This window comes from Lepisosteus oculatus, chromosome 6 (genome assembly GCF_040954835.1).
Source record: "Lepisosteus oculatus isolate fLepOcu1 chromosome 6, fLepOcu1.hap2, whole genome shotgun sequence".
Lineage (NCBI taxonomy): Eukaryota > Metazoa > Chordata > Actinopteri > Semionotiformes > Lepisosteidae > Lepisosteus > Lepisosteus oculatus.
Genome location: NC_090701.1, coordinates 57,683,441 through 57,708,635, shown reverse-complemented (window position 1 = coordinate 57,708,635; position 25,195 = coordinate 57,683,441). Strand labels below are relative to the sequence as shown.

The window sequence follows — 25,195 nt, the reverse complement described above, 5'->3', positions numbered from 1 at the left end:
AACAACCGTACAAGTTGTAATAGCTCTTGATTTCAGTTTATCACAGGGTGCCTAAAATCCTGTCCCACAAACATTTTCTTAAATCTTGGATCTGACTAGTTTACCACACAATACAATGTGTTGCAACTCAGCAGGCTCTCAGCAAGTAAGGGACAAAGAAAATGTTTTAGAGAAGAACAGAGCAGATTTTAAAATGTTGTATTTTTACAGTTATTGTGGGGTTTGGCAAGACATGAATTTCTTGCAATATACTGTGATCATTGATCTATTTACGTTATTCAGAAACAACCGTGTATCATATTTTTTTATAACTACTATTATGCATCAATACAATTGCACCTTCAACAACACCTTTGTGACCATATGTCCATTGTCTTCACTAGTTGATGGTAAAGTCCTCCTTACGGACACACCATGCCGCCCAGCAGGTCTGGTGTGCTGGGCCACTGGGGATCAGTGATGTGGTAGTGCAGTACCCGGTGAGCTATGTGGGGAGCGCCCACACCTGCACACAGCACACACTACATATGCTACTGTTCATCAACATGCAAACCAACACAGGCTTACCATCAGGTGGTGGTGACTTACGGGCTTCGGAGGGTTTCTCCGAGAACCGACAGCTCCTGTTGTCCCTCTTCCTCCTCATTCTGTTCACCACGGACTGCGAGACCTGCGGGACCGGCGAGTCTGGGATAACCCCCTCCTCCTGGTCCGACTCGGCGGCCTGCAGCATCTTCTCCCTGGCACGACAAAGGGCCTAGCTCCGTCACTGCCCACACGAGCGCTCACAGCACCAAGAGCAGGATCGGACTTACGCGGTCTTCTTCAGCTGATCCAGCTGTTGAGAAAGCTTCTTGTTTTCATCTTGGAGACTGTTTCTTTCATTCACTTTGCAAAAAAGCAGAAACATTAAAATTACCACAAACAATCATTCCGGTACTTCTTACTACTAACAATAAAACATTCTTAGAAAAAACATCTTGGTTTAGTGTTAAGGGCCACTGTGATATGACTCCATTGTTCTCTTCTCATTCTCATTATAATGCTTTTTCAATGTCAGGCAAAAACCACTATAGCATCCTGTACAATACAGCCACTTGAACTGTAACTGCTAATTTACAGTAAGACTGTAAGAAACTCAGTACACGTAGTAACAGCTGTGACACTCACAGATGCAATGAACTTTAATGTAAATTGAGTTATTGTAAATGTTGTAGGATACCAAGTTACCTTCAAATAGCACAAAAGACACCCACTAATTTACTCATTTTTGACACATATTTTATCAATAGTATATATTATAATTAAAATGATTAACTACCAATATTAGTCAATATGACATAGTATTTGGTCATAGGTATACTAATGTTAGAGTTCATCTCTTCAGCTTACGCTAGCTTTTAAAATGTTTAAGCAAAGAAAGATCTATACATGAACAGACTACACACAGACTCTTGCTGAAATTATTGTTTCAGCTGTATTTTGTGGACAGCTTTGCCAGCTGGATCATGAGGAGAATCCAATCCTTGATAAATAAAACTCTGTGAATGCAGCACAACACATGGAAGTTAAAACTAGCTTCTTATTTAACATTTGCTTGTGAAAGACACAGGAGGGAGAAAACAAAGACATCATTGACTTTTTTTTTTGTAAGAATGCAAAACAAGCCATTTCCCCTTGAGTCCAGCCAAGAGATAATACCTTAATTCTGCTGTCTGCTTGACTTCATCAGCCTACATCCCTCTAAAGGCTCATTGTGCTGTGTGCAAAGAAAGGCCCTGTGTTTCTCTGTGGATCTGCTTCTCTGTCTCTGAGGTACCCTCTGAAGGATGCAGACACTGATAACATTTTTAATTCGCTTCACTAGGCTATGCCATAAAAAAATGTGGCTGGGGCTTTCAGGATTTAAACAAATTCTTCAATCCTGGCAGGTTATAGGGACACACGAAAACATTTTCTCACAAAGGTCAATTTAAAGGTGCAGGAAAAACGTAGAAAGCATAGCATTTAACTTTTTTTTGCAATGAACAGCTCATTGAGTGCAAAGGCTTGAGTACTTACTAAGCTCAGTGATTAGTCTGAGATTCTGCTGCCGGACATTTTCAAATTCCACCTGCTTCTTTTTCATGTGCTCTTCGGTTACAGCACATCTGTCACACAATCCCGCTCTCAGTCTGAAACATGTCATTTAAGATTTTTATGTATACTTTACTTTATAATTTTGGCTGTAATGCTTCTCGTAAAAACAAACTCAGCTTAACGCACAAGCATTTAAATATGAAATTCAAATGCAATGTATTTCTACCAACGGGATACGCTTTTCCAATAAACGAGAATATAAAATTAAAATGCAAGGATTAACAAACTGTTTAAAAAGTCATTTAATGTAATTATGCAGTACAGTATGATACAAAAATCAGAACAAAAAACTAATACTTCCAGTGAAGACTTACCACAAGTTTCAAGTGAATACCCTTCTTTTCAAGGACATGACAAATACAAGAAAATAACTGGTTTGCTCTTACTGCCAAAACCCAGATGTCTCACGTTTGTTTTTGTCCCACACAAAAAACAGAAATACAGTGTAGCTACACACCTGTCCTCCAACACTTTCACATTGTCCTGGAGTGCTTTCTGCTGCTCCCTGAGCTGCTGGTTCTTGGTATAGAACTCTTCCAGTCTTTGGGCATCTCTAGAGTTGAGAGGGACAGTGAGGCACACAACACCCAAAACAAGAATCTCTCCTACCAGAACTGGCAGACACAGCTTCACTTGGGTGGAAGAAAGAAAAAATCCAGAACAAGGAGTTCTTAAAGGTTGACCACATTTTTACAGTGAACAACAGTCCTGACAAAGATGTTGCTTGCTGATACTTGGGGCAGGTATGATCAGATCATGCAATACAGCACAATTAAGCGCTGTGATGAATGAGAAATATGGAATCTAGGTGGACAGTGGCAACTGAGTGCTGTGTCTGTGGGTCCACTTGTAGTTCACTTCTCTGTTCAGGGCTAATAAGGGTCTGATCTAAACATTCAACAACTTCAAAGGCAGTGATAAAGTTAGAATGAACACTGAAAAGCATACCATAGAACACAAGTAGAAAAAACATGGAGGTTCTCTTAAAACTGAGCACAGGAAGTACTTCTTTGCCAGAGCTTTGTGGGAGTGTGGAACACTCTACCCAGGCATGTTGCTGAAACCAGTCCCTGGTTGCTTTCAAGAGATGCCTGGATCCCGAGATCAATTAGCTAGTAGTCTCAACAAATGGGCTACACTGTCAGAAGCCTTTCTCTTTTAACCTTTGCCGAAATTTCTTTGCCATTTGTTTTATTTTTATTTATATAGAAGACAATCTAAAATCTAAATTAAAAATAAAACTTTAATTTGATTGAATAGAAATCTTCTTTCCTAAAGCACTTCCATTCATCCACCGGTTTTAGAGAATACTGGCCCAATGGTTGACATTTTTTCTTCTGTTACTGATCTTGTACTTTTGAACGCAGTCTATAGAAACTACCACTACCTTCCTTGACTTGGTACACAAAAGCTGTGACATTTTAAATTACACCTCTTAAATTATTTTTAAACAGGGTATTGTGGTGCCTGAATAACTAACTGTTTAATTCTGTTCAAATAAGATAAATCAACAGAATAATTAATACCATATTCTACACAATTCAACACAAAGCTTTCAGCAGGAAATATTAACGATTTAATAAAGAAACTTGAAAACCACCCCGAGTGCAGAGGCTCAAGACCATAATACAGTGAGGGCCTGTGACTCAGTGCTATCACAGTCATTACCTGTGTTACTCTCTTATTCTTCTAAGGTCTACCATGAAAGACTCCATTGTATGACTGGACATGGGCACTGAAACATTAAACCTACAGCGCTGAAGAAGGGTCAGTGGGGAACAGTCAAGCTTATATAACCTTATTTTATATACAATGAAATACTGTACCTGTGTAATGACTGCAGCAAACAGTAAGCTATTTGGAAGCTAAAGAAGATGTCACAACAGATGCATTCGTCAATGCATTCAGCTTACCATCAACATCATTTACAAAAATGTAACTGTTCTTTTTTAATCCTGACCAAGATTCATACTATTTTATATTCCAAAACTATGATGTTATTTTGATTTTCCTACCATGATCTCAAACTGATATACAAACTACCTTAGTGATATGGATAACATGTTTTTTTTAATTAAAGTCTTTCCCCAAACTGGGGAAATTTATAATGAGTAAATGGCATTGTGCAAAAAGGGCTGACAGGTGAAATTATTCACCTTTTTTTATGACAAATGGAAAAATTACATTGACATCAACACTGTTAGCTTTCATGAAAAGTAAAAAGATATCTTAATGAACACTGTCATATTACTTTTTTAAAACAGAGTAGGTCACAACAGGTATAAATGATGAGTCCAATGGTAAGACCAGGGACTTGAACACTGTGCAAGAAATCTAAAAATTATTACTTAAAATATTTAACGTAGATGATAGTGATGTGCAATATGAATGTTTAGATACAAAATCAAATACATTGTACTTACAAACATCGTTCCTTCTTCAGCTTGCTTATTTTAATTTGCAGTCCTAAATTGGATAAACGCAGAAATATTAATTATGCAGAAATTTGGGGAAATGGACATCAGAACAACAAATATATTAACAATCCTTTGATACATATTGTTCACAGAGTTATGCATATTAACAGTAATGTGGAAGTCCATTATGATCTGTTTTAACTTTTTTTAACATCAAGATTGACAATTATAAGAAATGTGCCAAAAATAAATGCATACCATGTCTAATCTAATGTTTTTGAAGATCTTGATATACACAAAAGAACTGATCTTTTCAGCTGCCTTTTTCTACATTGGTTGATATGTAATAAATAATTGTGTTGTAATTGTGATTACAAAACCAACATAATTAACATTCAAGAAACATTTCAGAAAAACAAAGTTAACTGAAGATTAGTATTGCAACTGCAGATTTCATACAGAATGATCCTGATTGAGCATAACTCGAGTTTGGAAGGGAACAAAATTAAAAGAGTCAGATCACATGAAAGGATGATTTTGGTGCATTATCAAAATGCCTTTTGATAGTGATAGAAAAGCAATCTTTTTATCCTAGGGATACTCAGCACCTGTGAGACATTTGTGCCCTATCAGGCAGATCCGAAAGGTAACAGAATAAGAGAAAAAAGGTTTGCCTTTCATCAAATCAATTAAGCACCTGCAATTAAAACCCCCATGAAGAGCACTTTAATCCTGCTCCACACCCACACAAAGGTATGAGGCTGCAAAACAATGCTGTTCCTGTATGAACAGGCACTTTGTTCATGAAAGAGTTTGAAATTGTAACATCAGCAATACGAACCACAGGGAGCACAGCCTGGGCTGGGGAGGTTGGCTACTCTGTGCTGCCTGTAACTCTATCACCTGCGTGCCAAGATGAACGATGGAACAAAAGGGCAGTGTTCGGTCTAACTTCCTAAAAATCCTTTTCTTTGATTACCAACGCTAATAATATCCACCGATTGAAAAACCATTAAAGATTAACTGGAAAAAGTGCATACCAGTCTTTAAAAAAGTTAAATATTGGATACATACAAGCTCAGAAAAGATTTATTTTCTAGTGCATAACCTCCATTTACAAAGGGGCTTATAAAAGGACTTAAGACAGATGTTTATAAAAACCAATAAAGCACTTGTCTCAATAAGAAATCTGAAGCTTCCTGTTAAACACCACCTATTGAACAACACGAGCACACTCAGTGCTACAATCAAATCAACTCCTACATGAGGTTTCTTAAGTACTAGCAGTGTAAATGACTATTCTTTCGAGCAGAATGCCTTGGATAGATGGTACAGGACTTTCAAACCTGTCAGCAAAAGTGATGAAACACAGGGGTATACCCACTGGCTAGAAAACTAACATTGTATTTACCATCCAGAAAAAGGGTAAGAAAACTAAAGCAAGAAATTGTAAACCAGTAGGTTTTCCCACTCTTAACTGCAAGGTTACGGGTACCATACCATTACTAAAGTAACTGACACTTTTACCGTAAGAAATTTACATCTGCACCCATTTACAGAGGTGGGCATTTTAATGGACCCCCAACAGGGATTTGAAACAACAAACTCCAGTTATGAGTTGCAGAAGCAGACCTAAAGGACAGTTCACATGGATTTAGAAACAGTAGGTTTATAAAATGATATAAAATGAAAAAAAAAAGAATTATTTATGAATGCAGGCAGCAGGCATTCAAGGTAATGGATTGGAAATAGAGAAATGGGAAATGGTAAGTGGAGTACCACATGGACCTGTACTAGGACCACAGTTTGTCCTATTTTAGATCAATGGTCCAGATTCTGTTAGAGTAAGAAAAGTAGCCTAGTTTACAGATGACATCAAAAGAGAAGGATTTGCAAGTACTTCAGAAGTGCACATTTTAAATTACTTATTCCACTTTCAAGACAATAGTGGGGCAAAACTTTAGCAGACATTTAACAGACACTTTCTCAATGGAAAACTTTACACACACTAATCAAAAACATAGTATAAATATTAGAATAGTGCTTTTGAAGAGGGTACTTATAAGAAAAACTTTACATGTTTATGTTGACACAGACCTTTCTCTTGTGAAGAAGCAATAAAAAGCCAAACATAATGTTATGATATACAGTTAAAAGTGTAGAATTTAAAGCAAGGAATGTTATGCCAAAATATAGAGTACTGTGTACACTTTAGGTCAACAAAACACAGGAAAGACACTGCTGCTCTGCTAATGCTAACAGAGAAACCAGATACATTTCAGTGTTGAAAGAAATGTCCTACACTAACTAGGCTAAATTAATTGAGAGTTTTAGGTCTAGAATAGAGATGAGTTCAAGGGGACATAACTGATCAAAATACTCAAATGCACTGATAAAATCAGAAAGTCAAACATGGACCTGGGACCTTGGATCAAAAGTCCCAATGGATTTTTTTCCAGAATCGTCCCTAAAACACTAAACAGAGGAAACCACGTGAAGCCGATATCCATGCTGCCTTCAAGAAACTGGTGGATGAAACCACCTGAATAAATCAGCAACTTTAAAAAGACAAAGGAACTGGATGGGCTGAGTGGTCTCCTCTCTTTTGTAACCTCTTAGGTATCAGCCAGTTAGCACAAGGGGGGAACAGTAAAATACTGCGTTGATTATGTTACAATAATTCAAGAACAATTCTATGAGAAAACAGTCTATTTTGCGGTCTACGCACAAAATATTCATTGTATAAATCTGTTTGTGTTTTTGCTGATCCCAACATAGAAGCTGCTCTGCGCAAGTTTCCCTTCTCCTTGTGTGCTGCACTCCACTTTCTGCACATATGTTGAAACATAGCAAGCGCAAGGGAATGCCTTTAGTTGTCGGAAACTTTCCTCTTCCTGTGTAGTCTAAAATGGTAATGAATTATAACTTTTAACATCAGAGCCTGCCAAATATATTGACAAAAATTTCCCTTTTCCATGATGAATGGCTTGAAGAGATTACAAAGTAGGCCTACTGTATATTTATACAGCCATTAAGATAGCTACAAAAAATTTCTGCCTTATGGCTAACAGTACCACACCCACACACACCCTGTGAACAAAGCACACATGCAGGAGGGAAATCTCACAAATATACATCCGGATATACTGCGAGATTAATAAGTGCACTTCCTGAAAAGGTGTGAAGACAGCTGAGAAATGCTCATTTGCTAAGAGCAGGTGAATAATGAGGCTGAGTAACCGTGCAAGATGTGGCTCACACTGGTGCAGGGTACCTTGGACTTCGCTGTCGTGGCAGTCTTTCATTCTGACCAGCAGCTCACTGAAGGTGTCGGAGGAAGACTCGGAGGACAGGCCCGAGCCCGGGCTCCCACCGGCAGCGTTGTTCATCTTCTCTGGCTGTCCGGATCTCCGCTGCTCTCACATGACCAGCCAGGAACTCGCCAGCTCCCCTGCGAGCAGCCCAGCCCAGCACCGCTGACCCGGAGGCTGAGAGCTAGGCCTGAGGGAACAGGACACCAGGAAATGTAATAACTGTGTGGTAAAATAAACGCAGACCCACATGTGATTGGAAAACGCATAAGTGTGTTCAAGACATCGCTGCTCTGAACTCTCCCCAAAATCCACCAGCTTATCTTGGCATGGGGTAATGGGCAGCTGTTCAATTCTAACTGCAGTTCATTTTCACTTGCGGAGCACAAATGATCAGAGAACACTTCCTTACTTCTGATTACTTCAGTCAGTTATAAGATAAGATCACTTTATTGGCTGTATACAATTTCTTATATTAGGAACTTGTCTTTTCGCACACCCCGGCTTGCTCTACATGAGACACACAGACAGGGAGAGAGAAGCTTGGGGTCAGAGCGCAGGGTCAGCCATTTATACGGCACCCCTGGAGCAGCTGGGGTGGAGGGCCTTGCTCAGGGGCCCAGCGGAATAGGATTCCTCTGCCGGCCGTGGGATTCGAACAGGCAACCGTCCAGCTACAGGCGCAGATCCTGAGCCACAGAGTCAATCTGCTCTGCACACCACAGTGCTGACTGGGTGACGTCAAACTGAAGCTGCCTCAGCGGTCAGACTGGTAGAGCAAAGGGATCTCAGGTTAATTAAACAGTCACACCCATAAAGGACAACTGTGAGAAAGTACTCCTCTGGCACAGATTCACCCAATCAAAAAAAAAAGTTCTAATGCAGTTAAATTTAAACAAATAAATTCCTGTCGTCCACACACGTTTATTATCTAAAGGCTCTGTGTAATGATCTCACTGAAGCTGAACGTTTGCAAAGTCAGAAAGCAGACCGGTTTTCTGAGGGGAACAAGCACTTTCTCTCCCCAGAAAGCTTTGCATAGCTTAACGTAGCTTTTTTTCCGCACAAAAAACAAATTGTTCTCATCATGTTTTTTTAATTAAAAAAATGTCATAACTAAAGCCGGGTGCTGTGTGACTATTCTATCATTGGCTTTGTAAACAGCGGTGAGCTGGTGAGCAGTGACCCATTTGAGACAGGTTAGTTTGTCACACTGATGATGCATCGCAGCTTATTTCTTCATGGCTTAATGGGCAAGTGGAGCAACCTGAGGGAAGACCAGTTACAAATACAGCCAACGATTCCCAGTTGCTTCATTCTTGCTGCAGCAGTAACCCTGCCGAGGGCTCAGACACGCGGTGTCTGTGCTTGACTACGGAGCCAGTGGTGCGAAGTGACCGTCTGTGCCATCATCGACTCAAGTCGAAGTCAGAATCCCTCCTAAAGGGTGTTTGGACAGAGGATTTTCAGCACCAGGCTGCAGTTTTAGCAAACCTTTAAGGACATTCAGCAAAAATCCCGATCCCTTTAAAGCTTAAAACACAGGACATGTACATTTTGCCAAGAACTCATAAGCTTCAAAAATAAAAAAAAACAGGAAATGAATCTAAAGCTGTGCTGCTGGTTTACTCAATAATGCAAGGCTTAAAACGTGCCACATTCAAGTTTTAGGAAATTACACCTTACTCTTATGTTCTGGAAAAGAAAAAGCCCTCCACGTTAAACAACTGTTTAAAAGCACATAGTTGTGCCAAACTGAGTGAAGCAGTTCCACAAATGAATGCAAATAACCATTTTAACTTATCAATCCAGTTTACGATGGTAGGCAACTGTTACAACTTATTATACTTCTGCTTATTAGAATTCATACACAGCAGCACAATACAAATCCATTTAGCTGAAACCTGTTTTCAGAGATGCCTGTCATAAAAAATACAGGAAAAAAGCAGAGGTTTTAAAAACAACATAACTCTACAACTTAAAGCTCAGTAGCAAGCACAAAACACAAAATATAAAATACATAAAAATAAATATTTAAAAAAATACTTATATCAGTGAACCAAAGAATAATCAGACCTAACAGCCATCCACACTAATTGGAAAATCCCACTGAATTGTAACTGAACTTTATTTGCCCTCAAATGATTATCTGAAGACAAAATTTTCAAATGTTTCTGTTCAAGACAATCACTTCATTCCTAAAGCACAATGTTCCTAAGAGTATAAACAACAAACAAAATCAAACTTGAATAAGAGCAGCAGCAAAAAGCCAGGTCACAGTACAGAACCGAGACAAACAGCAGTTTTCATTTCAACTGCTCTTCAGCTCCCACGACACAAGAGCTCTGCAGTGATGTGTTACTGCTCCAATACAGTTCAAACAAAAATAAGGTTTTGAAAGGAACTGAAAATACATTACGTTTTCACAGGGTAACTTTTTTCCTTGAGGTCATTAAAACACAAAGCAGTTTGTTTCTGGAAGATTGCCAATCAGCTCTCTGTGGGAAACTACTGCAAAGCCACAAATGACAGAATTATACAGTGTACAGAAGTTACAGTGCAAGTCCTGCAACGCGATACTGCAATTAAAACCCTGCATCCAAAAGAGGAATTAACGTTACACAGCGTAAAAACTCTCCCCTCGGCTCTTGAGCCTCATTAGCCCTGTCTTATCTTCCACGGACAACAGAGACTCTCACTCTACAATCTCTACTCTGCAAGTGGAAGAGAGTAGAAGGTCAGCCAAAAATTCCTGGCATATCTCATATTTCTCCTTCAGTTCTTTTACAGAATCACTGCATCCCGTTTTCTACTGTTTCTCTGAACACTGGACAAGGAAAATGGAGTGGGAAGACACTGTGGCACGTCTGTCCCTCTCGCTGTGGTTAGAGAAGCCATGCGCAGTGCACATGTACAGTAAGTCTTTGCGGAGCTTCACAATGAAGTCGTTTTCTGATCCCAACCACATGGCGACTCCACTAACTCTGCATCTTCGACCTGAACTATCAGGGGGTTCTTCCCAAATTAAGTATTCCAGATATATCAATTAAAATAGTTTGCAGAGGACAGCCACATGCTTATTTATTGCAGGTGAATGCATTATAGCCAAAATGTATGTCACACTACAATTACTTAAAGACAAACCCATATTCTTAAATTGTGTATAGCTCTAGATGTTAGTGAGCTAAGGTTTCACAGCCACACAGGCTTCAGGTGGAAACGAACTCACAGGAGTCAGGGGCGTGATGAAGCATGTCTTCATTCCTTTCTCTCCCAGTGCTGGTACCACCGGGCAAACACTGGTTAATCAGTCACTATTTTTTTTTAAAGAAAAAGTTTTTTTTAACAATGCCCCCCAATATTCAGTTTTTCTTAAACAACGTGAAAAAAAGCTAAAGTGGATGTGGATTCTTAAAATACAAATAAAATAAAATCAGGCTAGAAAAAAAATTAAATAAACAAAGGGTTATATTAAAAACACTACACTTTCACAGTGCAGAACTGATGAAATCCCCCCCAAAAAAGTGAACTGCACTCACCATCTCACATAAGCATCCCTGGACTGCACAGAAATCTTCAAGCGTTCGCTTCCTCTCAAGCTAAAAGATTCTCTGTCCACTTAAGGAGACAGCTCCTTTGGCCATCAGAGAGGCAGCTGGAACAGAACACCTCCTTGACTAGGCAGCTCTGCTCCCTTGCTAGCGTCTATATAATGTGCAACGGATAACCTAATATGCCTTTCATCTAACTGGCTGGGCAGGTTTTTACATTCCCTGGGACCTTGGATCATACCTGAATTTGTTGGCATAGGAGGCTGGACAAACCGGTTCCTCGATCAAACGCAAACCGGTCTCACCAGCCCGCATCAAAGACAGCCACAACATGTCGCAGCCCGGCAGAGAGAGGCTGGGCCTCGCAGCGCCGGGCTTCACACCTCTGGCAGCATCCCAGCGCGAGCTCTCAGGAAGAAAAGTTGTAGCCTGCAGCTAAAAAAGCACGAACACCTTGAGAGGCTTCGGCTCAACCCCCGCCGAGGAACAGTGAGGTCATGTAAAAAGAGTGAAGGGAGCTCCCCACCGATTATTGGAGGGTATGAAGCCGTTTTAAGAGGACTGCACATCAGACAAAGGAAAAAAGTCCTGCACTGCAAGGGGGCTCCCACCCCACCGCCCCCACGTCACCCCCGTTTCACAACCACCTTCTTCTGCTGAGCACCATGGGCTCTCTTTCCTCATCCTCCAACACAGGCAGGCACGGCAAAACTATTCCTGTAGCGCACAGGAAGTTCCCTCTTTTCAATGTAATAAGCAGATCAGCTTCTCCTTTCATCCTGTGGGCCTGTATAATGCTTGCTTCTGTCAGGATACTGTATCCATGTTGTGCTTCGAGAAAAATTCCAGGTCTCAGGAACCTCTCATGTTTAAGCAATGGTTGTTTTGCCAAGACTGAATTAAAGCCAAGAAACAACTGATGGCCAGTTCCTTTCTAAAGGCAAAGGACAGCAATGCAGACAAAGAAACAGCTGCCAAGGTGAGAAATGCTTAACTTCATAACACACTGTACGGCATGGACATTCATACTGGTCGTCCCACTGTGCAACTCAACTCCACAGGAGTGCAATTTCCCATTCGAGCTTGAGAGGAAAAAGCCATACAGTTGTAAACATTGTGCAGCAATTATTACAGATGTGCACAGAAGAGCTTCAGATGTTTTAAGTGTCGCCCATTTGAATATCAAAATGATAGAGACTGCAAGCCTAACAAAGCTGAAACTTGACTTGTTTTCTGTTGCTTCGGCCTCAACCTCAACAGATGGAACAGAAATCACTGTCCTTTACAAGATGGACAAGAAACAAATAAATAACTTACAATCATGCACTGGGCTGAGACTTGGTAACCGACAGTTAACACTGATAAGAGCAAAGTGATCCACACTGGTAGTAGGAAAATACACCATATATCATGGGTGATTCTGAGCTAGAGGAAACTACTGTAGGCGTGAAATTGATCTGGGTGTTTACAGAAATTCTTTTATGTCCCGTCCAGGAGCATGTGAGGAAGCACGTGAGGAACACTTGGGTACATACTGTAGGAAAGTGTGTCAAATTTCACACCAAGGAAGTTATGCAAGTATTACAATGCACTAATAAAACAACAATCAGAAAATGATGTTCATCATTCCACGAAAACAATGTAGCCTCAGAACCTTAACGATACTTCGACCAAAGAAGAGATACATCAGAACATAAAACAGTTAAAAACGAGAGGAGGCCATTTAACACGTCTTGCCACATTGGTAGTAATGTGTAATTTTGAAATTTATTTCCCAATTTTTGTGATCGTGTTTGACAAATTTGTATAAAATATTTATTCAACTTATTTTACCAGAGTAGTATTTCTTTTGTGTATCAGGACTATATATATGAGCTGTTAAGTGATCATTTTAGATAAAAATTTAAAATTTTTATTCTACAGTATCTTAACTCAGTTTTTTACGAGGTATAATTAAGCTTAGCTTCAATACATTTTTTGGATCAATGGTTTTACCCACATTTTCTCTTCAAAGAGATAAATGGGTGTTTTACACAAATAAACCATTAATTAACTAAATCCTGAGGCAACATTAAACATTTACTGTACATCCAGCCCAGCTGTATCCTGCCAAGAAGAGTACTGGCTGCTGGGAATCCTAAAGTCCTTTAGAAGCAATCAGGGTACATAACGTAGTTTGCAGAAAAGAAATGTAAACTGTAACAGGGTTAACAAGGTTAAGAACATTGCACTGTGTGCTTTACGTATTGTTTTTAACTTTTTATTTTTGCCCGTAAATCTGCATTCATGCTCTGCTTCTTTTCCTCAATCAACAGACAATATTGTGGAAAAAGCCAACTTCAGAGAATCGAAATTCATGAACCGACATGTCATGAGAGCAGAGGAATTTAAGCTATAACACCTTCATCGCTTATGTACAGTACATGTCTAAACTTTAATGGTATGTTTAGAAATCTGAGACATTAAAAATAATCCTCCGCTGAGTTTCAGCTTCATTTTGGAATACGGTGGAATCGGCTTAAAACAATTTCTCCGCCTTGCAGAGCTGATTTTCTTTTCAAACTCTGTCTGTAGTACAGTCGCCTACTACCTAGTGGTCACAAGTGTCACTTCAGGTTCTCCGCTTAGCTAACAGTGGCAGGGAACGGCAGTGTCAGCACCAACGCTGCTGTGACAAGGCAAGAAGGGGCCAAAGCATGAATCTCGGAGGCACCCAGGTGTCCCCGAGTCGAGCTGTGGTGCTGAAGTGTCCGTTTTGACGCAGTGGATTTAGAAGAATTTCCAAGAGGGAAGGATGACAATAGAAACAGCTAAAAACGGGGGTCAAGGTGGGGGTTCACCCTCCTGCAAGTCCCGCTGCGAAAACGTTTAAAACTGAATGCCCAGGAATGCATTTCTGAGGCACTTAATTTTAGATCGCTGAAAATAAAATCACATCTAAGGCCACGGTATCATCTTGTGAGGTTGATTATGACAACCTATCTGTGATGTTTCCATTTTTTATTCTAAAAGGTTTGAAAATATTTCGCTATGGAAAAATGTATTTTATATTATCTAAAGGTACTTAAGAACTTAAGAAAAATTGGACAAATGGGTACAAATGTAAGTGGGGTTGGTGTTTCATAATACAATCAATGAAAGCAATTCTGTAATATGAGTGATAAAATCTCCTTTTTATGTGCAATTACAATGCAGATACCAAGACTAACAACATAATGAGCCAGGACATACATCCAATGCAACGAAGGAGTTCATGAGGAGATCCAATCTCCAGAAATGAACAGCTCATTTACATGCTGAAGTAAAAATGTAAAAAAAAACGTTTGGATCACCTAGCAATAGAGGAAAGAAGGCAACACAGCTGTAGCATATCATCTTAAATGATTAAAAAGAGTTTGTTCATTCCAAAAGCTTGCAGACTTCATGCTGTTACTGACTCAAAGACATAAATAAATACTGATGTTTACACAGGAAATGTATTAGAAGTGAATGTTTGTCAGTCCTCAATACGTTTATTAAAAGGCATGAATGCTCACACTGATGTAATTAGTGGAGACCCACAGGGATCTACAGTAGGGCCACTGCCCTTCCCAATTAAATTAAATGCTGTAAATGCTGGGTTAGTAAACCAGTAAAATTTGCAAATAACACCCAATTAGAGAGACTGGGAAACACTGTAGGAGCAGGAATGAAATACAAAAATATTCAAGATAAAATTCACAAACACCTGGCAGAAACTGTTGACAAGGGCAGGGCTTTTCCTGCACATCACAAAACAACACAGTGTAACGCATGCGGCCGACATTACAGGTTGCGAGAGCCGGCTCACCAGCGCGGTGACGTCACCGCCCTTCCCTGTGAAGAGCAGGGACCGCAGCCGGCGGGCTGAGGGGAGATCTCCCTTTGGCTCAAGAGGCTGGGTCCCTGCTGAGTGACGCCGGAGGCCCGGGTTCGAGTCCCTGATTCGGCAGAGGCGAGGGCGCCCACGTGAACCCCAAAGTGTTACGATATAAATACATATAAATATAAATGAGAAAGACCTGGGTGTTCTTGTCGACACACTGTTTATACCTTCTAAACACTTAAAAGGCTAACAAAATGTTAGCATATACGGACAGTGTAGAATTTAAAAAGAGGATATTATGCTAAAATTGTATAACGTTCTTTAAAGGTATAATTTGGAATACTGTTTACACTTTTGGTCTCCAAGTTCTAGAAAAGACAATGGTGCTCTGGAATCAGAGAAGGTGGAGAACACTACATACATTCCAGGATTTAAGGGAAAGTTCCGCACTTATAGGATGGCACAGATCCTTTTTTAGGCTTGAACAGAAAAGATTGCGAATCACTTGATTCAAGTGTTCAAAACCCTCAAGTGCACTGACAGTCAACCCCAGAGAACCGCTCAGAATAACCAAAGGAATGTGATCCATAGGACACAAGTGGAAAAAGAATGGAAGTACATTTAAAACTTACACAGGAGGCACTTCCTTATCCAAAGGGTTGTAGGAATGTGGACCAAGTCACTTAACCATGTTGTCTAGTCTGGTACCTAACTTCCTTAAAGTAATTGCTTCTTCTGGTGTTAATTGTTCTTATGGTAACCTAGTTCAACAGAAAGTAGGCTTTTGTTCTAATATGACCAAATGTATGAATGGAACAACCAAAAAATAAAATGTATACTGTGTATGCTTATCATTCATTTTAATCTTATGATCATAAATACAAATGGATTATAAAGACTGTACAGCTTCCAATCATAGTAACGAGTTTAAAAACACATTTGTCAATTACCCAAATACATTTTATCAAAGTATGAAAGTAGTGTTTAATTGTTCACTTTCTGTATGCACATAATAATTTACTGTTGTATTTCAAGAGAACGGTTCTAAATTACAGAACTCACTTTAAATTGATTAAGTTTTTCTCCTTTTTTACTGCATAAAAACATCTTAGTTGTAGCAGATGCTCTAACCCATTAGCCATTATACTAACAGTAATGGAACTAGTTAAGAGAAGTACACAAATTGCAGATGTTTCATCAATTCACCCAGTAACATTCAGGATCACATCATCTGATGTGCATTAGAGAGGCGATGATGGCAGGAAACTTCTTTTAAAGAACACAGTGTCTAGAACAGTACAAAAAGTGGATTCATAGAACCCGACACATGACGATGCTTCAAGATATATCTGGACTCAATAATAGGTGGGAAACCGAAATCTCTGAAGACCGACAGGTCTGTTTGCTCATGGCAGCTGCTCTAAAGGAAAAGATAAAAGTCCGCACCCTGGGCATGCCTCCATACCAAGGAAACTGAACTATGTACTGGCATGTATATTTACAAAGAATGATTAACTCTTTGCTCACATTTTAAGCACTGAATTACACACAAGTTATTTTATATAATAATTATATGTACAGTATAATAACTATATGAGTCTTGAATAATTCATGTGTGAGTACTGTACAGATACAGGACGTTTCATCCGATTCAGGGTCGCTGGAGCCTACCCCGGCAAGCAAGGGGTTCAAGGCAGGATACACCCTGGAAGGGACACCAGACCATCACAGTGCACAGATACAAACCCACACAGACACTTACACCACGGCCAATTTTCCCCAGGAGCCAATTAACCCAACAGTACTTCTGTGGAGTGTGGGAGGAAATTCGAGCAGCTGAAGCAAACTGATGCAAACATGGGGAGAACATACAAACTCCACACAGACAGCTCCCAGTGAATTGAACCCAGGGCCCCAGCGCATTGCTAACCACTGCACCACCATCCCATCCCCAATTAGTACATTTAGTGCTAAAATAAAGAAACCAACGTAAAAGGTAATAATACTACAAGTGCTCAGTCATTCCGAAGTTATAACAGAGTGTAATTTAGTTTGGTCTCCTCTTGAAAGAAACAGGTGAGAAATTTCAGAAGCCATACACTTTATTCTCATCCTGAGGCCAAGTTAAAGTACAGAACAAGTTGTACTGTGCACCACATACCTCACATCATCACTTTCTAATCATTAACACAATCTGATACAATGCACTGCATAAATGTGGTACACCTGGAGCTATATTCGTCTCAGCTTTTAACAGAGAAACAGACTAATATATGCTGCTGTAAAGCAAAAAAACACGCAGTAAACATAAAATCACTTGTTCTTCACTGCTAATGTTGATAATTTGACCGTGTTTTAATCGACTGAAGTGTTTGTTAGGCCTGAGCTACACATCATGGTCTCCCGAAGACTGCAGTCAAGTCTTGATCAGTTACAGTGCGTGTCTGATGTAACTGTTCGGTTGTTTCCACCCTCTCCATGAAATAAAAACTAATGACTTCATCCAATGAATCAAATGTCAGCAAACACGTTCTTACGGTTCACCTTCTGTCTAATCACGCAACTGGAAAAGCAGAAAGTGCCCGAGGCTGGCAAAAACAGACGCTTTCTCTTTGGGTTACTGTAACCCATGAGATCACTTTTCAGCTCGAGAACGAGTGCGCAATGCATCGAGCTTCCGCTGCATATTAGGTGGGCTCTCCAGCCAGCTGCAGCCTGCGCTTCCCACCAGCTTACAAGCAACTGGCCTGACCCCCGCAATGCTCGTCACTGTCAAAATACTTATAGCAGGGTCTTCATCGGCGACAAGTGTTGGCTCGAGAGCCTGTCAGGCAGGCCTGCGCCGCACATTGCTCTCGTGTTTGCCTACAGGGAGGAACTCACACACGATGAATGAAAAGCCCAGCTTTTCACCTTCTGTCAACAACCTGGAAGAGAAGGGCACGTGTTATGTATGGGGAGCCTCCTTCTCGGCTTTGATTAAATGCGCCACCTCCCAGCGCCGTTTCGAACCGGGAAACTCCAGCGTCTGCAGCTGGAGAGCAGAGGGAAGAGCACACGGGACATGAGTGCTTCACCTGGACAGCCCTGAGACCTGCAAAGGAGCTGGTATAGGTTCAGTCCATGCAGAAAGGAAAAGAGACACAACGCTTCAGGCCACAGAGCCTTCTTCACACCTGAAGAAGCCGAAGCAGAAAAGTTGCCTCTTTTCTTTTCCTTTCAGCAAGGAAAAAACCTTTACCTGTTCAACTGCAGCATTCTGATGCAGCTCATTACGCAAACGTCTTCAACCTGGAGATCTAGTTGACAAAACCTCCTGCGTTTAGTCAAAGCTTCAAAATCTGACAATAAGTGAAAGGCTGCAGTAAAAAAGCATTGTTTAACGTCTTTAGAGAAATGCTAAGGTACAGGCCTTACGGTGTATTTTTGTACTGTTGTCCTAGCGTACCAATCTGACAAGGCTGAGAAACAGTACATCAGTGATTATGTCATTACCGCATATATTTAATATGCCAGTACTCTTTGTGTGCTGACTTCTGTTTCTACAATGTATTGAGGAATTTATATGTTCCTTTATATTCAGGAATTCACTAAAACAATGAAACATCCATATTTGTTTATAAAAAACTAATAATCTAACCCTACATTATATTGAAAGGCAAAGAAAACTAAGGGGATTCACAGCCTCTCCAACAGAATAATAATTCTGTTCAGAATCTAAAGTGTACTGTAGGTATCGACCACCTCTATACTGTTTAACTGCTTTTAAATATTACATTGAAAACATTCTTGGGTTTACTGGGCTCCAAGTCATGGAGCTTAGCTCACAGGTACTTCAAACGTTAAGGTAACTTTTTATTAAATACTGGAATAAAAATACGGATGTGGAATAAAGGTTAAACTGAAACTTACATAAAACCTCTTTAACTTACAGAAGATGTTCTTCCTCAGAATAAACTTAACTGAAAACGCAGAGGAATTGTAGTTCATTAGGGCAAAAGCAGACATTTCAGTGAGATGACTGGTGTGTTAAATGAACAAAAATCCTTTCTGTGTATGTATAAACAGTACATACGTGTCTCTACAAATATATACAAACGGGTATTCGTTCCTTCAACATAAAATCAGTGCTTCACTTTACTGTAAGAAGAACGGACTAAAACAACCATGTTCCAAAAACACACAGCATGAAAATGGGGTCACCGCTGGACCGGAGGGGTGCTGAACTGGATCCCCAAAGACAGAAGAGCACCTCCTATAAGCTGCAGAGACAAAATCCAGGCGGCAGGACAAAACTAGATGTGGATTTCTGAATATACATAGAAATGGCCATGTTTAAATGCTTAAACTTGGACTAAAGCAAAGCCTTTACGTTATATAAAGTGCAATAAATATAAATTGGAAAGCAAATCCAATCAGATACAAAGACGTTCCCGGTGACAGACCTTTTTTATTTAACAAGCCCGACGAGTAAAGACACGAAGGACACTGCCTCATACATGATCTCAAAAAACACGAGCAACAAGCCTGCACCAGCAGGGCGCATTCCTCAGCGCACAGGATGTAAGAGCTCGAACAAAGGCCGTCTGAAAGACATCCTTCGGTCTAGGGCCACCTGCCAAGCGCGCTGGTGTAATTGAAAAAGGTAATTATGGAGTCTGCCGAGTAAACCCTCCTCCGGTACCTCACTGCCAGGCGACACTGCCCCTTTCATCACCTGATCACCGCCCGGCTGGACCCAGGCGCTCAAGCCTCCCGCCCCCCTTCAGGCGCCCCCCTGCGGTCTCAAGCATCGCGCCGGGCTACTCCATTTCCCTCTTTCATTAAGGGTATCGTTAGACTTGAAAATACAAGGCAAACCAGTAAGGAATACCACCTTTTCCTATCTAATTAAGAGCATCTGAGCCGAATTTAAATGTTTTTTTTCCTTTTTCCAAAGCCATGAAAAGCACTTAAGGCAGTCGAGCTCAGCTCGCGCAGGGCAGCGGCGTGGGGCGGCGGTCAGGGCTCCTGCGGGCGCACGCCCCGGGCGGGGCCCTGCGGCCAACCCCTCGGGCAAAAACACCTGATCGTACAGATGGGTAAAAGCAGAGACTGATGTTGATCAGTCGCCCACCCACCCATCTTCTAGCCACTTCATCCAATTCAGGGTTGAGGGGGAGATGGAGTCTATCCCAGCAAGCAACGGGCACAAGGCAGGGTACGCTCTGGACAGGACACCAGTCCATCACAAACACAGACAGACACACACACACACTCACACCAGGGAGAGTTTTCCCAGAAGCCAATTAACCCGCCAACATGTCTCTGGACTGTGGGAGGAAACCAGAGCACCTGGAGGAAGCCCAGACAAACACGGGGAGAACATGCAAACTCCACGCAGACAGTCCAAGTCTGGAATTGAATCCAGGACCCCAGCATTGTGAGGCAGCAGTGCTGACCACTGCGCCACCATGCCTCCGTATAAAGGTGTCAGCCGCATCAATTAATAACAATTTTCTGAAATTCTAAATATAGGGCAAGGTATCAATATTGTGGAATGCTTGCCACTTGATCCTTACAGATCCAGATCCTTACATTTGCTTTTATTTATAAAGTGCCTTTCCAAACCCAAGGATGCTGTAAAGAGCGATAAAGCAAATAAAATGAAACAAGAACATACAGGACAAGCTGTAAGACAGTCGACATAGGTCCTAACAAAAAGGTGGGTTTTTAAGTTTAGATTTGAAAAGGGTCAAAGAATTTGCCTCTCGAAGAGTCGGAGGGAGGGCAGTCCATAACGATGGAGCAGTGACAGAAAAGGCACAGTCATTAAAAAGTCCGAGATTTCGTCCTGGGGACAGTGAGCAGAGGACCTGCCTCAGCTGAGCGCAGTCTGCAGGAGGGGGTGTAAACATGGAGGATGAGCTCAGAGATGAAAGATGGACCCAGACTGTTTATAGCCCTGAAAGCCAGAAGCAAGTTGTTATATTGAATACATGACTTTACAGGCGACCAATGTAGAGATTTGAGTGCAGGAGTGATATGTTACCAAGGACTGGAATAAGATAGAAGTTTACCTGCAGAGTTTGGGACATATTGCACCTTACTGAGAGGAGTGCTATGGAGTCAAAACATATTTTAAATGCCTGAAACAGAGACTCAGCATCGGACACTGACAGAAACTGCCTAAAATGGGCAATATGCCAAGGGTTAAGAAGAGGTCTTAAATTTTTCACTTGGAATTCTTCATTTGTGTCCAGTTGTCATTTTATTTCAGATCTTACTAAATTAATGCAGAAATTAAAAGGATAAAAACTCTGATCATCTGGTTTCCAGGCCTTAATCGGGTACTGGATGAAGAGCGGCTCATAACGAGCAGGAACATACAGGCACACTTTGGGAACCAAGGCCGCTAGCCTTAGCAAAGAGGAGTCTTTTTTTCTGAAACACTGTGTAACGAGCTCCATCTACTGGTGACTATTGGTACAGCAGTGTGCAGGCAACGCTCCCGCGCTGGGACCCACACACCAGCAGGTCTGATTTCCAGCCAAGCACTGCATTCAACAATCTAACCATTAAAGGTTTGCGGCCGTCTTCAAGCAAACACCTCAGCCGAGGCTCTATCCAACGGGAGTGTGAGGATTCAGCACCAGAATCGGGTAGCTCTTAGTTCTAAAGAAGTTAAGTATTACACTGGGACCTGTGTCCCTAACCCAAAATACAAAAAAAGTCAAAACAAATCAGACACCATTTTTCAGTTTTTGCCATGCCCGTGATCAAAGTATTATTAGATATTTGTTTCTTTATTTTTATACATTTTATTATTTAACGTTTTTTTATAGCGCTTTTCATAAGGACATAAGAAAGGCTACAGAGGAGAGGAGGCCAAGCGATCCACTGCAGTCTAGGGACTAGACGGTTGGTAGTAACGGGTATGTCCCTCTGAGGACCTCGTCCAAATGCTTCCTGAGAGAAATCAGGGCATCACTGTATACAACAGGGCTAGATGGCTTGTTCCCGACTCGGCAACTCCCGAACGAATCCCCCGGCACACGCAGGATAAGACATGCTCCTCCCAGCGCTGCAGCATGGGACCCGTCCTGCACCAGCGGCCCCACTGCAGCGCAGACCAGGCGGAGAGGAGAGAAACTTCATCACTGCAGCGCAGACCAGGCGGAGAGGAGAGAAACTTCATCACTGCAGCGCAGACCAGGCAGAGAGGAGAGAAACTTCATCACTGCAGCGCAGACCAGGCGGAGAGGAGAGAAACTTCATCACTGCAGCGCAGACCAGGCAGAGAGGAGAGAAACTTCATCACTGCAGCGCAGACCAGGCGGAGAGGAGAGAAACTTCATCACTGCAGCGCAGTTAGCCCGGCCTCACAGCCCCTGGGTACCAGGTTACCAGCTTCTCTACGGAGCCTGCATGTTACTTGCTTTCTAGCAGGTGCACCTGTTTTCCTCCAGCCTTCCATAACCATGCGGGCCGGGTTCGAGAGACGGTCGGCTGGTCTGGGGCGGCGCCCTGCCTCGCACCCCGAGCTTTCTGCAGGAGCCCTTGCCTGGAATAAGCGCTGTCTTGAAGATGGACAGATGGATGAATCCAGGGGGGAAATGCAGGTGGGGCAGACTGTACAAGCCGAAAAGCAAAGCAGTGACAGAACGCCAGGGCTAACACAGGTCTACTCTTACGAACAGTGCCACTGGATCTTGAATGACTACTTATGTAGCTCAGCAAGTCACCATCTCATCCCAAAGATGCCCATCGCCCTGGTGGGCCTTACTGGGATACTGGTTCAGAAGTTCTGTTCTACAGGGAAGAGTGCCGCCGCCTACTTCACCTGCACGATTTACAGCAGCAATCTGCTTTCGACGGAGGCACCCGGCTCCGGTACTGACCAGCTTGAGCCTTGCGTAACTGCAGAGAGCAGGTCGGGTGGCGACGCTGTCCTCCTGCACACTGATATGTGTTACCGGTCTCCTCCATCCAGACACAGCAGACTTGCTATAGAGCTCTGGGCACTGTATCCTGTTAAAAGTGTCGCCCCTTTGGGGTCTGAACCCCGAACCTTCGGCTCAGAGTCCTAATCGTCACCCCACGACTCCGAGCTCCGTCCTGTTCGTTGTGTTCGAGTGCAACGGCTGCATCCCCACGTGCAGGCTGCCCAGCTGCACAAAGCAGGGTCACACTATTTCCCGGACAGACGTCGAATCTGACAACACGCTCGCCTGGAGTCATGTAGTCTAAAACAGTCGTCAGATCAGCGTTTGGAAAATGAACAACGCGCAGCGACTGTCGTGTCGAGAAGCATAAAACGAGCGCATCAGATGTACCAGAGGATATGCTGTAGATCAGGTTAAATGATCCTATCGGTAAAACCCGAAAAAAAACAACAAACACCGGCTTTTAAACCTCTTAGTGGATTTACACCCCGCCTCACTCACACTTCCTCGAGTGGGTTTTTCCCACGCAATGCTATTCACAAACTTTAACGTTTACATATCATTACATTTCTCCATATACTGGGAACACAGTGGAAATATTCAGGGTGTGAAACTCAGTTATCCTCATAGCCCAGTGGCTCTGACCTCCTCTCAGACACGCTTTAATATAAAGGGTCTATATTTGTGAAGGGGAAACGACATACGTGGTTACTTTCTATTTTCTTTGATTTAACAGTTCGCACGAATTACTGACCTGCGACAGCACAGTCACGTTGTACAGTGCAACCAGTAAGATCACCTGCTCATGGCCAAATCTGCAGGTTAAGACCCACTCATGCTGTATTACAGAATGCTCTTCGTTTAAGTGAAATAAAAGCACGGAAGGAATGCTTGAATACTCGGGAATGCGCCAAAATGTAAATATCTTCAGGTCTATCAAGCGATTCGGACCTCAAATTACATTAAAATATCCTATCGTCCCCAATGTCCGACTGCCTTTCCTCGCACGCCACCGCGCTGCAGGAGGTGACAAATAAAATGACAAACTACCCGTACACAATTAACAAACTCGAGGGCAAAGAATTACCAAGAGAAAGCGCAAAGTAATATGTCCAAGTTTCACACATCTGTAAAATACGATCAAATGTACACATGTCGCTGCAGAAAGACTCTTACCTTGTTTACACACCGCTGTTTGCACTTGGCGCTCCGCGGTGCATTCTGGGAGTCCCCGCCACTTCCTGTCCTCCTTAAAGCGACAGCTCCCACGCACGTTTCAGTGTGTCTCAGACCGCTAGGAAGGGGACATAGCTGGTTTGATAGCGTCAAGTCCACCATAAAGACGAAAGCTTTCTTATCTGGAGATATACGAAGTGTGCGACTGGAGGGCTGTGTGATTTCTTACCATGCATGTTCAGTATGTGTAGACACTGCTTGTAGCATCAATAAAAACGTCGGCAGATTAAATAAATACACGGTGGAAGTCAGTTAACAAAATGCTAGCTGAAAATATTTCAAACGCCACGAGATCACAAAAACTTATAACAGTAAACGAGAGGGAGTTTTATTTAAAAAAAAACATAATGATGTAGGAATCAAATACCTTTATGTGAAACAGTTTACGCTGGAAAGGTAACTACAGGAATCAAAATGTCTGCCATACAAGGCCATGACATATAACGTCTGGGATAAATTGTACTATAAGATTAAATGAAAAGATTCAGTTTTCCTGGATCTTATTGCAAAACCGATTTAAATCACTTCTTGAAATTGGCTTTTTTCATAGGTATTACATGCAAGGTCGATCTCTAGTTTGTTCGAGAATATTTTATCATATTTACGTTTCTATTTCATCTGCTAAAGGCTAGCGTGCATTTTACGGTGTTCCTGAAATAGTGTTTCCCTGTGTATTCCGAGTTCTTGCCCTTGTCTGTGTTTTCTCGTACCTTAACAACATTTGACCATAATTGTGTCTTGCAAGTCATAAACTATAAATCATAAAACATCT

General features: G+C 41.7%; 1 protein-coding gene across 5 annotated transcripts in view; it reads right to left on the bottom strand.

Annotated features, from left to right (window-relative positions):
- Positions 1-24,417, bottom strand: part of rbbp8 (retinoblastoma binding protein 8) — a 37,115-nt gene extending 12,698 nt beyond the window's left edge. The window contains exons 1-7 of one of the 5 annotated variants that reach the window (XM_015353755.2): positions 24,364-24,417; positions 7,831-8,057; positions 4,563-4,605; positions 2,597-2,692; positions 2,062-2,174; positions 816-888; positions 568-740 (exon numbers count right to left, since the gene is read on the bottom strand). In XM_015353755.2, the coding sequence (XP_015209241.2) occupies positions 568-740; positions 816-888; positions 2,062-2,174; positions 2,597-2,692; positions 4,563-4,605; positions 7,831-7,945 (613 nt within the window). In that variant the 5' untranslated portion in view covers positions 7,946-8,057; positions 24,364-24,417. Of the gene's footprint in view, positions 1-567; positions 741-815; positions 889-2,061; positions 2,175-2,596; positions 2,693-4,562; positions 4,606-7,830; positions 8,058-10,286; positions 10,443-11,406; positions 11,626-24,363 lie in introns of those variants that run through there. The other 4 variants (XM_015353757.2, XM_015353758.2, XM_015353754.2 and 1 more) reach the window with 4 other exon arrangements.
- Positions 24,418-25,195: the final 778 nt, after the last annotated feature.